Source organism: Serinus canaria, chromosome 9 (assembly GCF_022539315.1).
Source record: "Serinus canaria isolate serCan28SL12 chromosome 9, serCan2020, whole genome shotgun sequence".
NCBI classification, from domain to species: Eukaryota; Metazoa; Chordata; class Aves; order Passeriformes; family Fringillidae; genus Serinus; species Serinus canaria.
Genome location: NC_066323.1, coordinates 24595582 through 24609560, shown reverse-complemented (window position 1 = coordinate 24609560; position 13979 = coordinate 24595582). Strand labels below are relative to the sequence as shown.

General features: G+C 44.0%; 1 protein-coding gene across 2 annotated transcripts in view; it reads right to left on the bottom strand.

Moving 5' to 3' along the window:
• The window catches only part of CLSTN2 (calsyntenin 2), a 348080-nt gene extending 339043 nt beyond the window's left edge, over positions 1–9037 (bottom strand). For both annotated transcript variants that reach the window (XM_050978010.1, XM_050978011.1), the window contains exon 1: positions 8926–9037. In XM_050978010.1, coding sequence (XP_050833967.1) covers positions 8926–9010 — 85 coding nt within the window. In that variant the 5' untranslated portion in view covers positions 9011–9037. The remainder of the gene's footprint in view (positions 1–8925) is intronic.
• Between the last annotated feature and the right edge of the window lie 4942 nt (positions 9038–13979).

Genomic DNA, 13979 nt, shown 5'->3' with positions numbered 1-13979 from the left:
CAGCAAGGGACACAAGGAATACCAGCAGAGAAAGCCAGAGCCATTTGTCCCCCTGGAGAACACCGCGATAACACCACAGTCACTTTATTGCCGACAGCCGTGCCCGATCCTGTGAGCATCTGGCAAAAGATAAAGCTCGCTGCTATCACGAGTGGAGACTGTGAGGGGGCAGAACTCATTGATGTACCCATGTTGAGGGGCTAGGAGCCTGAGGATGGGACACTGGGAGCTTATCCAGTAATAAGAGACACTGGAACTAATCCTGAAAAGTATACTCCTTTTCAATGGCCAGTTCTATCCGAGCTGCGCCAGCTTGTGGCCAAACACGGTTTCAGTTCTAGTGCCATTGCTAATATGCTACGGTTCTTAACCAGCGAGGAGGTAACTCCCTTTGATAGAAAGCAACTGACTAAACTAATGTTTACAACTGTCCAATATATGGTTTTTGAATCTTCGTGGAAAAGCAGCACTGAAAAACAGGAGTTAAAAAATTTGAAGGCTCTGTGAGCCTTATGGGGCAGGGGTCCCTCTAAACTTCTGGGTCTACCACCAGTGGGAGATACCAGACTCCAAGCCGGGCTGCATCCATTAATACTATCACAGGTGAAGGACTTGGGTCTGCAGGCACTGCATTTAAAGTAACTAACATGGCAAACCCCACCCAAACATATTCCAAAATCAGACAAGGAGTCAAAGAACCATATTTGCAGTTCATAAAGAGATTACAAGATGCTATGGAAAAACAAATTGTTAATATTGAAATCAGAAATCATTTATTTTACAACTGGCAAAGGATAATGCCCATGAGGACTGCCAAAAGGTCTGCTTTTCATAGAACTGCTACCCGATGAAAATCCATCACTAAATGACTTGATAAATGCTTGTGCTAAGGTTAGATCTAATTCTCATAATATGACTATGTTAGCAGATTCCCAACAGCTGCTGTGAGAGTAACACCTCAATGCTACAGGTGTGGACAACAAGGCCACCTGAGAGCAAACTGTCCCCAAAAGTCCTTTCCACAGGGGATGTTTCTAAGACAGAAGGGAGCAAATGCAAGCTGCAGCCGATGTGGAAGGACGGCACATACGACCAAGGTATGCAGGCCCAAATCTCATGCTAATGGTCCATTTCTCCAGAGCTAGGCAAACAGGAAACTGAGCATGAAAGGGGAATGCGTGATGACACAAGTCATTTCCCACCCTCCAGTACAAGCTTGTTTGATCAGCTCACAGGAAAGACTTGAGGAGAGCTGGAATGGATGTGTCCTCCTCCATCGCAGTAACCATAAGCACCTCAAAGGTACATAAGGCCCCTCTCGAGCCTTGGGGGCCTACTGGGAAAGGATTGAGTGCACTGTTAATTGAAATCCCATGCCACAATGCAAGGTATCATTGTGTACCCCGGTGTTGCTGATGCAGATTTTACCAGACAAATATATGCATGGATTTTCAGCCCTACTCCACCCGTGACTATCCCTGAAAAAAACAAAATTGCTCAACCCATCCCTTTTAAGTCTTGTGTCCCCAAAGCAGATTCTAGGGAGCGAGGAGACCAAGGCTTCGGATCAACAGGACAGCCCCAGGTGAACTGGACTCAGGTTGCAGGAGATCAAAGACCTAACATGGTTTGTACTGTTGCGGTGCCTAAGGCAAAGCCTTCACAGATAGAAGTCAGTGGGATGACAGACATAGGGGCAGACATCACCATCATCTCTGCCAACACGTGGCCCCCATCGTGGCCTACTACACCTGCAGGATCTGCCATTGCTGGCTTCAGAGGGCCCACACAGAGCTGCCTGAGCACCAATCCTGTTCATCAAAAATCATGAGGGCCAAACAGCTACTATCTGGCCTTACATCACTGGTGCTCCTCTTACTTAACCTGTGGGGGAGGGATGTTTTGCCTGCATAGGGTGTCTGGGTGGGGATGGATTTTTAACAGGGGACACTGTTTTGAAGGGTGTAAAGTGTCCCACACCAGCTCTGAAATGGCTTAGTACTCATCCTGTGTGGATACCATAGTAGCCCCTTTAAAGAGAGAAGCAAGCTGCCCTAAAATCATTAATACAAGAACAGCTAGCTCAAGGACACACAGAGCCATCTATGAGCCCTTAGAACACCCCTGTATTTGACGTAAAAAAGAAATCTGGTAAATGGAGGTGGCTCCATGACCTAAGAAAAATCAGTTGGGTGATGGAGGGCATGGGCGCTTTGCAAGCTGGTACGCCTTCTCCTACAATGAAACCTGCCTCCTGGGACATCCTGATTGTGGACCTGAAGGATTGTTTTTTCGTCGTTCCACTGCACCCAGACAACACCTCAAAGTTTGCTTTTACAGTGCCTTCCAATAATAACGCTGCACCAATGGAATATTATCAATGGCAAGTTCTTCCCCAAGGCATGAGAAACAGTCCCACAATCTGTCAGTGGTACATTCTACAAGCACTCTCATCAGTGAGAGAACAGTTTCCAGGGACATACTGTTATCATTACATGTATGACGCTTTGATTGCAACCCAAACAAAAAAATCAACTTTCACAGATTCAGCCAAACCTGCTGCAAGAGTTAAAAACATTTGGGCTGTAGGCAGCACCAGAGAAGGTACGGAGCAAGCACCCTGGGAATATTTGGGACTCAAAATAATGAATCAAGCTGTATAGCTACAAGCAATTCAATTTTCAGCCAAAACTCAGACTCTAAATGATGCACAAAAACTTTTGGGTACTATCAGCTGGGTCAGATCCTATCTAGAATTAACCAATTCACTGTTAGCACCTGTATCAGACCTTCTAAAAGGCGATCCTGAATTAATTTCCCCCAGAAAATTAAACCCCAGAGGCAAAAGCTGCTCTCAAAACAGTAGAGGAAGCTATCACAAACAGACAGGTCCACCGGATATACCCAGAGGTGTGTATCACTGTGTCCATTCTCATTGTTAGTTCTTTTTCTGCTGGTATTATTGGGCAGAGGAACACACACTGGCCTGACCCTTGGCACATTCTAGAGTGGGTGTTTCTGGCTCACCAACCAAAAAAGACGGCACCCATTGTCTTTGAGCTAATTGCACAGTTTATGATCAAATGTCATTAGAGCTGTTTACAACTGACTGCTACAGATCCTTCACAAGTTATTATTCCTGTGACACAAGAGCAGGTTGAATGGTGTTTTGCTAATTGTGCAGCCTTGCAAAGTGCTTTGCAATATTTTTCTGGACAAATCACTTAGCATTTAGCAAGCCATAGATTGCTGCAGTAGGGAAACTGCACTATCTCTGAAACCTCTAAATAGCAGAATACCCTTAAAAGGTGTTAGAGTGTTTACTGATGGCTCTGGGAAAACAGGAAAGGCCACTGTGACATGGCAAGAGGAAGATGAGTGGCAAACGTTGGAGTGATATCAGAGTGGATCACCTCAAATGGCAGAGCTATGGGCTGTAGCTATGGATTTCCAACGTTTTCCCCACACTCCTCTAAATGCTGTAACTGATTCTGCATATGTAGCTGACATCACACGAAGATTAGACCGAGCTCTACTAAAGGAAATTGATAATGCACAGCTATTTAATTTAGTAAAAACCCTATGTCTTACTGTCCAAGCCAGAACTTGCTCTTATTATATCCTACACATCAGGAGTCACACAAAATTACCAGGTTTCATCACAGAGGGCAACATCAGAGCAGAGATGCTAGCTAGCCTTGCCTGGACAGCACCACAACCAGACATGCTTGCACAGGCAAAGGCATCACATGATTTTTTCCACCATGGTGTTTGAGTCTTACAGTGGCAATTCCAGCTGTCAAACACAGAAGCTCGTAATATTGTTAGCACCTGTGCTGACTGCCACGGCCACACTGCACCACTGCAGATGGGGGCAAACCCCCGTGGCCTGCATGCTTTGCAAATCTGGCAAACTGATGTCACACACATCCCTGAATTTGGCCATTTTAAATATGCACGTGTCTCAGCTGATACTTTTCACCAGCAATATGGGCTACAGTGCACACAGGAGGAAAAGGTCAGGATGCCATTGCACACTGGCAATCGGCTTTTGCAGCTTTGGGCATCCCTCACACCATCAAAACAGACAATGCATATGTTTCACAGAAAACTAGACAATTTCTACAGCTCTGGGGTGTGTCACACCAAACTCATATCCCCCATTTAGCAACTGGACAGGCCATTGTGGAAAGAGCACTTGGCCCTTTAAAACATAAACTTGGAAACCAAAAGGGAAGAATGTGTGGCAAGACCCCACAGAGCAGGGTAGCTAAAGCTATATAGACACTAAATCATTTAACAGTATTAGAGAAGTCCCAGAATCCATTTGTTTTAAATCACTTCTTATCACTACAATCATCCTGAGGTGTTCAGCTGCCCAAACCCAAGGTAATGGTGAGAGATCTCCTCACCAATACACAGAGGGGTCCTTGGAATCTTATTACCTGGGAATGGGGATATGCATGCATTTCAAGGGACATTGGAACAGCTGCCAGATGTGTCTGGGCTGCACTACGTCCTGCTTGGAACCACAGGCAGCATCCTCCTGATGATCCCCCAACAGCCATCACAGAGCCGTGTATGGAGCAGCAGCCAAAACAGCTGTTCACCTGCTTCATGGAAATCTGGGACTCTTGAAGTGACAGTTCATATAAGGACTTAATTTGTTTACAGTTTTGTTTTGCCTGTTTACAAACTGTTTTTTCTGTTTACAGATTGTTTTTCTAGTAGTTTGGTTTTTCCCTAACAGTTCTTAGGGTTAAATAGTTTCTTGTTTTAGAGATAAGTTGTAACCTCTAAGAAAATATCCTGTGACATGTTAGCCTGAAGAATATTAGCAGTTCTTGCCTAACAGCTCCTAGACACAAATGCTGCAGCTCCAGTGAAACATGGCCTCATGCAAGTTAAACCCATGCTGTCCTTCTGTCACCCGGTTTGCAAAGGGTCCTTGCAGATGGGAGACAGAGACCAGGCTGCAATTCTTAAGAAAGAAAGAAAGGAGGGGATGTCACAGTACATCACAGTACAAGCTGGCTTGTACTGGGCAATTAATTCCCTACAAATAAGAAACCCAGCCAGTTCCATAAACCGGGCCCTGGGCTGACTGACAGGAACCTCAAACAATTACGCTCCATCCTCAGCTGCAGACATCTCACTGCTCCGGGAGCTGGGCAATGTTCAAAGATCAGACCAAGGAGCCCCCTTTATAAAGAGAGGTTGAACCAATAAATGCTCTGTGTTACCACATGGACATTGGGTGTGTGTGATCATCTCTGTCTGCGACCCACACCCCGTCCTGTTACACCTTCCAAGTGTGCAATGCGGGTAGGAGAAGGTGTGTCCAGATACAGATACAACTCTCCGAGTTCAAAACCAGTCACTTCAAAGGGGAAAAATAGGATCCAGCTCTGACTGCTCACAAGCCACTTAAAGGGAGGTGACAAAAGACACACCTTGGAGGGTGTTCTTTAAGTGGAACACACTCTGCTTACAATTAAAATAAGCTTTGGAACCTCTTAAGTTCCCAGTCTTGGTAGTCTTCCAAGAAATGCAATTAAAATTGGTAACAATATGATTCTGACTGGCAAACATTCTCTAACTTCATAATGACAGTTTAAATATAGTTGTCAGTCTTCTATGCTGAAATACCTGAATACTAAAGCTGCTATCAAATTCTGACTTGTGTCTTTCGAGACCTCTAAATCATTTCATTATCTTGACACCCAGACTTCATAATCAGACGAATCTTTTATCCTGTGAGACACAAGAGTCAGTCTTCATGAACTGCTTTTCAACCAAAACACTCTAGAAAATAAAGGATTTCTAACTCCATTTATTGATGAAAAGAAACAGAGAGATGAAATCATTTACATATCCTTATTGGTGAGCTAAAGGAAGCACCAGGAAAAGAAAGCACAGTTGCATCACCTCCTATCTTCTGACTTAAGCACAAACATTGCTCCTGATGTATTTTAAATGAGGTTGGAAAGAAGGCTCTTTTTTTTTTGTGTGTGTGTCTCCTACACACTGATAACGAGAAGTATTTCATTATTATTTACTATAGAAAGGAATACAAGGAAACACTGAGTGATGCAGAAAATTTCAGACTCTAGGATCTGTCCAGTGTGTTCTCAAAGCTGCTCCCTCACTGTCCTCCCCCCAGGCTGTGAGGTTTCTCTCACACAGAAGCCACTGGCTCTGTCTCCCTGGTCAGCTGTTCCTCTGCTGCTGAGAGTCGTATCTGATGCACTCACATCACAGACCTGCCAAGTGGGACTGAATGTTCCACTGATTTGGAAATGGCTGCAATGGCTAGGACTTCAGGCTTTGCCCGTGTAATTAATTTAACTGGAATAAAATATTCTCAGTTACTTAGATCATTGAGAGGCTTTCAGCCGTACTTAAAAATGAAGACTAAAATGTTGTTTATGGTAATAACAAGGTTCAAATACAGTAACATTAAAGAGGCTAATTAATTGGGTCTTAGAAGAAATTTGGATATGACAGCCCTTTTAGGACTTCATTGCGTAGTTTAGTAGTACATACTAGAATAAGGTAAATGACTTAAGAGATAAGCATTACACAGAGATTTGGGGAAACAAAAAGTGCTGCGGGTTGTAATACTCCCTGCCTGTGACCACATGGACCTGTGAATTCTGCATATGATGGGGAAAAAACCCAATCCTTATCCTTCAGCATATTCTATTTTCCATAACTGAAGACGACAAGAGAGAGTTCACACAATTTCCAGACATCATTAATGCAATTCCAATAAACCAGAAAGTGTGTCTCTCTTACAGAGCAAAGCTATCTGAAAATAATTAAAAGCAAACATTTTTCTTTCCAAAATGGTGACTTTCATTGTACCCTATGATAGACATCTCAGTGTGAACAAGCTGCTGCAAAGCTAACAAATTGTGTATGCATATTTAATACACACATTAAGTTCTGTAACTAACGACCTCCTAAACACTCTGATGTTGCCTCATACTTCTTTTTCCTTGGAAAACTTTGGAGAGTTTGGTTTTTTTTGGCAACAGGGCAGGTTCCCCCTTCTATTCAGAGTAGACAATTTAGTTATTGTTATTTTTAGAAATTGTTATTTTCTACTGAGTGAAAAGTGAGAACCAGAACTGCTCCTGTAATCCTTCTCCCCTTCCTCACAAACATGTGGGGAAAAGGAGTGGGGGTGGAGAGGACTTGGTTTTGTTTTTAAAATGAGAAGCAGCAGAGCACAGTGAAGTAGATGAGGTAAGACCAGAACTGAAATCATTATCTTTGCTTGTCTTTGATCCTATAGATAACAGGATGCTCAGGGCACGTGGGGAGCTTTGAACACACCACATCCTACCTCCATCTCCCACCAGAATGCACCTTCAGGCCACAAATCCAGGTTATGGTTACAGCACCAAGCTTTGCAATCGTGTGCAAGAGATACCCACAAAATGCTTTTTAACTTGAAACTTGCTTACCATAGAAAAACAGAAAGCAAGGAGAAAGCAACACGAGGTTCTTGCTAAAATAAACCCTTCTTTTCTTCCCTCAACCGACCAGGTGGAGGAAGAAAAAGCATATGAAATACTAACTACATACAGTGCCAAGACATCTTACCTTATTTATTAACACTGCCTTATAGTCTTTGAAAATACCCACTGTTAAGAAACAAGGTATATAAAGTAATAAGCAAAAACTTAAGCACTCGAATATCAACATAAATAACATTAAAGTGCCTATTTTTAACCACCAACTACTAGGAGCTTGTGTTCTCTGCAGCCCTCCAGTGGTCAAAGGCACGGCAGAGCCCAGCAAGAACGACCCCGTTTTGTCTGATGAACTGCCGGCACGTTAAAAGACATCTCCCACGAAATAAAACCTCCCACGCTTGTCTAAAGAAAAGGTCCTTTTAAAGGAGGCAATTACCTTGAATTACATTAGAAAGTAAAGAGGAGGAAAGTAACTCCCCTCCATCAAAATGTTACGTGTTGTATGTTAATCTGCTCAGAAAACACGGCATTCCCACCAGGACACTAAGGCACGTTGGGTCAGTAACAGAAGGTGCAATTAATTTCCTACAGTCATTTTCTGCTATTCATACACGTACATATAAACAAAGTCAAGTAACATTTGCTGGAAAGAATCAATTTTCTCACAAAGTTACGGCTCAAGCAGTTGGTTGGGGTTTTGTTAAGAAAGCAAGCGCCAAACAAACACTGAAGTTTTCTCTTCCCTCTCACATACATACTCACAAATAAACACCGAAGCCCCATACAAAAATAAGAGCAACTGAAACGTTTGAAAAAAATATAAAAAAAGACTGAGACAGAGTTCTCAAAACTAAGTTTCTAAAACTTGGGGCTAGAAAGCCAGTCCTAAACCGCACGGAAGCAAAGCAAGGGAAAAGAAAACAAATAGAGGCAAGAAATCGCCGACACCTGTGCGACCGGAGCTCTCGGCAGGGGCACGGCTGCCTGGCAGACGGGAGCGGGCGGGAGCGCTGCGGAGCAGCGAGAGCCCCGCCGCACCTGCGGCACCGCGGGCAGTCCCATCCCGGCCTGGGGGAACCACAGCGCTTCTCCTCCGCTCCCGGCCTGGGCAGCTCCAGCGCATCTCCTCCGCTCCCTCCGCCAGTCCCGGCGAGCGGAGGCGCAGCCCCGGCCCGTGCCCGTGCGCGGCTCTCGCCGGAGCGGCCCCGCAGCATCACGGCGGCGGCAGCGGCACCTCCCGCCCGGCCCCAGGACAGTCGCGGCCGGTGAGCTGCGGGCACCCCTGCCAAGCCGCCGAGACCCCCACCCTAACTTTGTGCTCCTCCCTGGGGGAGCGGCGGCTGTGCCCGACAGCCCCGCTTAGTCCCGCGTAGGGCGAGGAGCCGCCCCGCTCCCCCGCCGCCCGCGGGCGGCCGCGCCCGGCCCGCGCCCCGGTACCTGCCTTTGGCGGCGAGCAGGCTGCCCAGCCCCAGCGGGAGCAGCAGCAGCGCCGCCGGGCCCCAGCAGCAGCAGCGGCGCCTCCGCATCCCCGGCCCTGGTGGCGGCCGCCGGCCCGGCTGTGTGCGCTGCGCTGCGGGCGAGCCGGCGGGCGGAGGCTGCTGCCGCCGCGCCGTCACTCGCCCTCGCTGCCAGCGCCGGGGCGGCTCCGGCTCCCGCCCGGGATCGCGGTGACGTCACGGCGAGGGCAGGCCCGAATATTCATGAGCCGGGGCAGCGGCCGGGGCGGCCCCGCACCTGCCCGCGCAGGTGTCCCCGCAGCCCCGCGGGGCAGGGCGGGCCCAGGCTGGGGACGCGGGGAGGGCGCGGCGAGCCGGGAGCAAGGACACGGCAGAGCGGTGGGCAGCGAGGGACGACGGGACGGAGAGGAGGAAAACGGGGCTTTGGTAAAGGATGTGAAGGGCACCGGGAAGGGGAGACACAAAGGTGGCGGCTGGAAGAAAGGAACGGAGAAGAAAAGATAAAGTAACAGTTCAGTAAAGTTGGAGGGAAACAGAAGACCTTGGAAACCCAAGGCAGGTTGAACATGAAATGCTTTTGTTGGAGAAAAGGACAAATCACAAAGGTTTTGGTAAAGGGAAGAAATGAATGAGGAATGGACAAACCTTAGACACAGAGACTGCCCTGGCAAAGCTTGGCGTGATGCACAAAGATTATAAATTAAGATTACACATTACACCGCAAGGTATTAGCTCCATATAAACTGTGAGAGCCACAAGGAATTATTGTACCCTTCAGAGCTCCCTCCCTGCTTCAAATGCTCCCTCATCTGTGCTCTGTCCCATAAATTGCTTATCAAAGCCACCTGACTCTGGAAAAGCCAGTACTTCCAGCAGAATCACCGCTCCAAGGGATTCTTGTTGGTCACTGGGCTGTGGGAGCGTGGTCATTCTGACAGAGCAGTGTCGAGATGCTCTCCTAAAATGTTCCCTGAGCACCTCATGCCTGAGAGCAACTCCAGGGCCATCCCACAGAATGCACTGTAACTTTGGCACCACGGACAACACAGTCATTGTATAAAATCGTTTGGGTTTAGGTCTCTATCACTATTCTTCTCCATTATTTTTCCCTATATGTGGTGCTAGAAGCATGAATCATTGAGCAAAATGCATTGAGTAGATGGAATTCTCTCCTCCTCCTGTCTACACACAGAGAAAAATTGGGATGGGATACAGAGAGAAGAACCCAAGCCCTTTTCCAAACCAGAGAGGTAATGCTTCATCTGCTAAGGAAGACAGATAGAAATACACGTTTACTGTTATATTGCATTCAGACAAAAAATAAAGTCCAAATTAAAATGGTTGGGACAAACTTCTAAAGCTCTTTTTGGCTGCTTGTCTAGTTATGGAATCTCCTTTCCTGTAGTCTCTATCATGAGCTTGAGTAGAATAGTGTATAGAACAAACAGGGAAAATCAGAAGTAAAGTAACTTTGAATACCAGAAAACTATACAGAAAAATAAATTTTTGCCACCATTCACTTCTATTAAAAACTTTAAAATCTATAAGACTGTAAATTCAGAATAAATAAATGAAAATAGTGGCAAACAGCATAAGCATTTTTAACACAACATCACACTTTGTGAAAGGCGAGAAATACGACCCAACACTCTGCAATATATATAAATATGTATATAAACACAGCATCATCATTCAGAGGAGGGTATTTTCCTACAGGGAACCAGCAAGCCTTTGAGGGAGCTAAAATTGGAAAATACTGCATTTTTAGTATAAGTTGGTTACTAATAATCACAAATAAAACTGATCTGGTGGTGGGACATAGAGTGCAGGGTTGCAAGGCAGATGTTGTACAGGAAGAAGCATCTCCTCAGCCTACTTACAGTCTAAATAAATAAACCAGATAACAGAAATAAAAAGCGATAAATGCTGCTCCATCCCATGGGGAGGGAGCTAAAGCACAAAAGAGGCCTCACCAATAGATAACATTACAGTGGTGTCAGAATCTAATTTCACTCTGGTACCTTAATGAAAATCTCTTCCTTTTTACCTGACTATGTTCGTTTATTGATGTGACAACCTGGGTGTTCTGCAGTCTTCTGCTGGTGTCTCATACAGGAGATGGATGTAGATGGGTAGAAAGGTTTACAAACAGTAATGATGATATGGCACTGTGCAGAAATTTATAATAGATAATTGCCATTACCTCTTCTATTTAATGCTGACTTGCAACCCAGTGTGTCCATTACCTCCTACAGCCTTCATCAGGGCTGGAGAAAGCAAGTGGAAAATGCTTTAGTCATTTTATTCTTTCTTTCTAATCATTGCTTAACTGAAAGAGTGTATCCTTCAATTTTTCCTTGCATACATTTTTGACAGAACCATTGCAGCAGGAAGATGTATTCTTTAGTCCCAAACAGGAGCATGCTGAAGGATTACCTCTGACCTAAGATCCATCCATTCACATGTCTAGAACCGCCACTTTCTCCTGACATGGTTTATTGGTCCTGTAAAATAGAAATTCTCAAACAAGGGGGAAAAGGTCACTGCCATGCATTCCCTGCGAATTATTGACACGGACCTGGCACCAGAGGCAGTCAATCAGAAAGATCCATTTGAGTCTGGAGATGTAAAGATTATTTTTATCATAATTTCCCTAGCATGGATTCAAGATACTGCTGGAGGCCAGGATTTAACCCTGACAGGCAGAATTTGCTGAAGAAATCTGGGTTGCTCCAAGGTCGTGGTTGATCCTACCTCATCATACATCGGGACATTTAGCTGGGAGCTTTAACTATTGGGATGTTCATGTTTCCTCAATAAAAGTCTTTAATATCAAGGTGAATATTAGATTTTCTAAGTAACAAAGAGAGAAATTAGCAGTAGTATTCAGGTATAAAGTAGGGTTACTCTACTGTTATGTGCATTAGACTCCATTATTTAAAAAAGAAGAGAAACAAAAATAAAGGAATTCAAAAAAGAATAATCTATTTTAACATTAGAAAAGTCACTTTATCATCCATAGAAAAGAATTCAGTATGTAAAGACACATAATTCAGATCCTGCAGCAAACCCCATTGTTGCAGTGGTTGTAGGATCAGGACCTAAGGGTTAAAGTTCTTCACGATTTTAAGACATGTTTGTGTAACACCAAAAATGGGAAGAACATAACCCTATTGGGTTCCTATAGCCATGATTCCAACAATTTTAATGTATAGTTAGAAATAACCAGCCAGCTAAGGTATAGGAATCCAGATTTGATCACATTTAGAAGATGTTTATGTATTACCCAAGAAAATGGCAGCATATTTTCATGTTGGAAAAAAAAAAGAGAAAGGAGCATAAATATAAATGTCATTTTAAAGAAGAAGATGGATTTAAAGTACAATATTATAGAGCATGCATTTTCTCTGATATATGGAAGTTTGCTATTGCAGTCACAGGATAGAAAAATAAGTTTCCAATAGAATGGAAGTAAATTTTGGGATTGCTGATGAATATAAAGTAATGGGTTTGCTGTGTGCCAAATGCAGCAGCAATAGCAATGATGTAATTTATGTTTCCTCCCAACAAGCATGAAGCAGGCCTAGGGCCATCCTGATTATTTGTTCTTGCTGCGTGGCTTTAAACTCACCTTGGACATCAGAGGACATGAAGAGAATGAAGCAGCATTTTGCTGCTGCTACCACAGGGGCCATTGCCTGTGTAGAGATTTGCAAATATTTCTGCAGACTTCTGCAGCTCAGGAACTTTCAATAAATAACCACGGTGGCCATCAAAGCAGAACAAAACAGCCTGAAAAATGAGTATAAATATAAACATTACTTACCGTATAGGCTGCAACTGCTAATGTGTTAATTAAACAGAAGAAAATGTACCTAAATTATTTATTCTTAATAAATGAACCATCTGAATAATAAATATGTGTGTTCTATAACCATCAGGAAGGTTTTTAAACAAAAGGGCCTATAGAAGAAGGAAAAATCATATGAAAGGTGGGGAGAGAACGGTATTTGTTTAAATACCATTAAGAACCCAAGCAAAGCCAACTAGCTGTAATGGTGGGAATTAATACTGCTGACAGGTCACTGCATTGTCCCCTACACTTTGTGCACAGTGCTGTAATTCCTGTTTGAGAGTACAGATGGGAGCTCTGAAAGTGTATTTAACCCTGCAGTGTCTAATCAGAATAATGGAATGTGCACTCAGTTCCTCAGCTCTGTTGTTTGAATCCTCAACACTGAACCCTGCTGCCTTCAAACTCTGCTCCTGTCACACTCCTCAGCTTCAAAGACATCCATCCAGGTTTGGGCTGCGCAAGAGGCACATGGGTTTAATTGTTATTTCCAAAGCAGTTTTTGTTCTTAACGAGTTATGAACCTTCCTGGGTTTTTATTGTGAGAGCTCACAAAACCAAACCATGATCCATGCTAAAAGTTAATCTTGCTTAATCACATCCAAGCAGGCCTTTGATGGACACCTGTGTAAAACACTTGTTTGTCTTTTCAGTGCAAGATTAATTACTGGGTTTTATTACCCTTCTTTTGTGCTATCCAATTTGGATCTTTCATTTAAGACATTTTACATTTTATGTAAATAAAATAGAATTTGGAAGCAGTGATAACATACTTTTTATAGCATTAATGGGATTGTCAGCAGAGAACAAGAAAATTAGCAAATCCGTGGAAAATCTTTAATGAAGGTAACACAGGATTTCAACCTTAACATTGGATCCAAATTGGGAAAGATACAGTTAAAATTAAAAATTGGAAGTGAATAAGTATTTTGCCTATAGCCAAGATGTAATTTCAAGAAAATTAAACTAGGAACACACTGAATTTTTTTTTTTTTTTAATTCTGGGAAGCCTGACTTAGAATTAGTTGTTGATGCCTCTATCCAAAGGTATCAAAATCACTGCGTGTAAGTCACAGCTAGGGCACTGTCTCAGATCCTGACTAGCCAGACACAAAGATTAATGCCTCCAGCAGAGCTACAATTGCAGCTTCCCACATCCACTACAGAAATGTCTTCCCCTTCTGA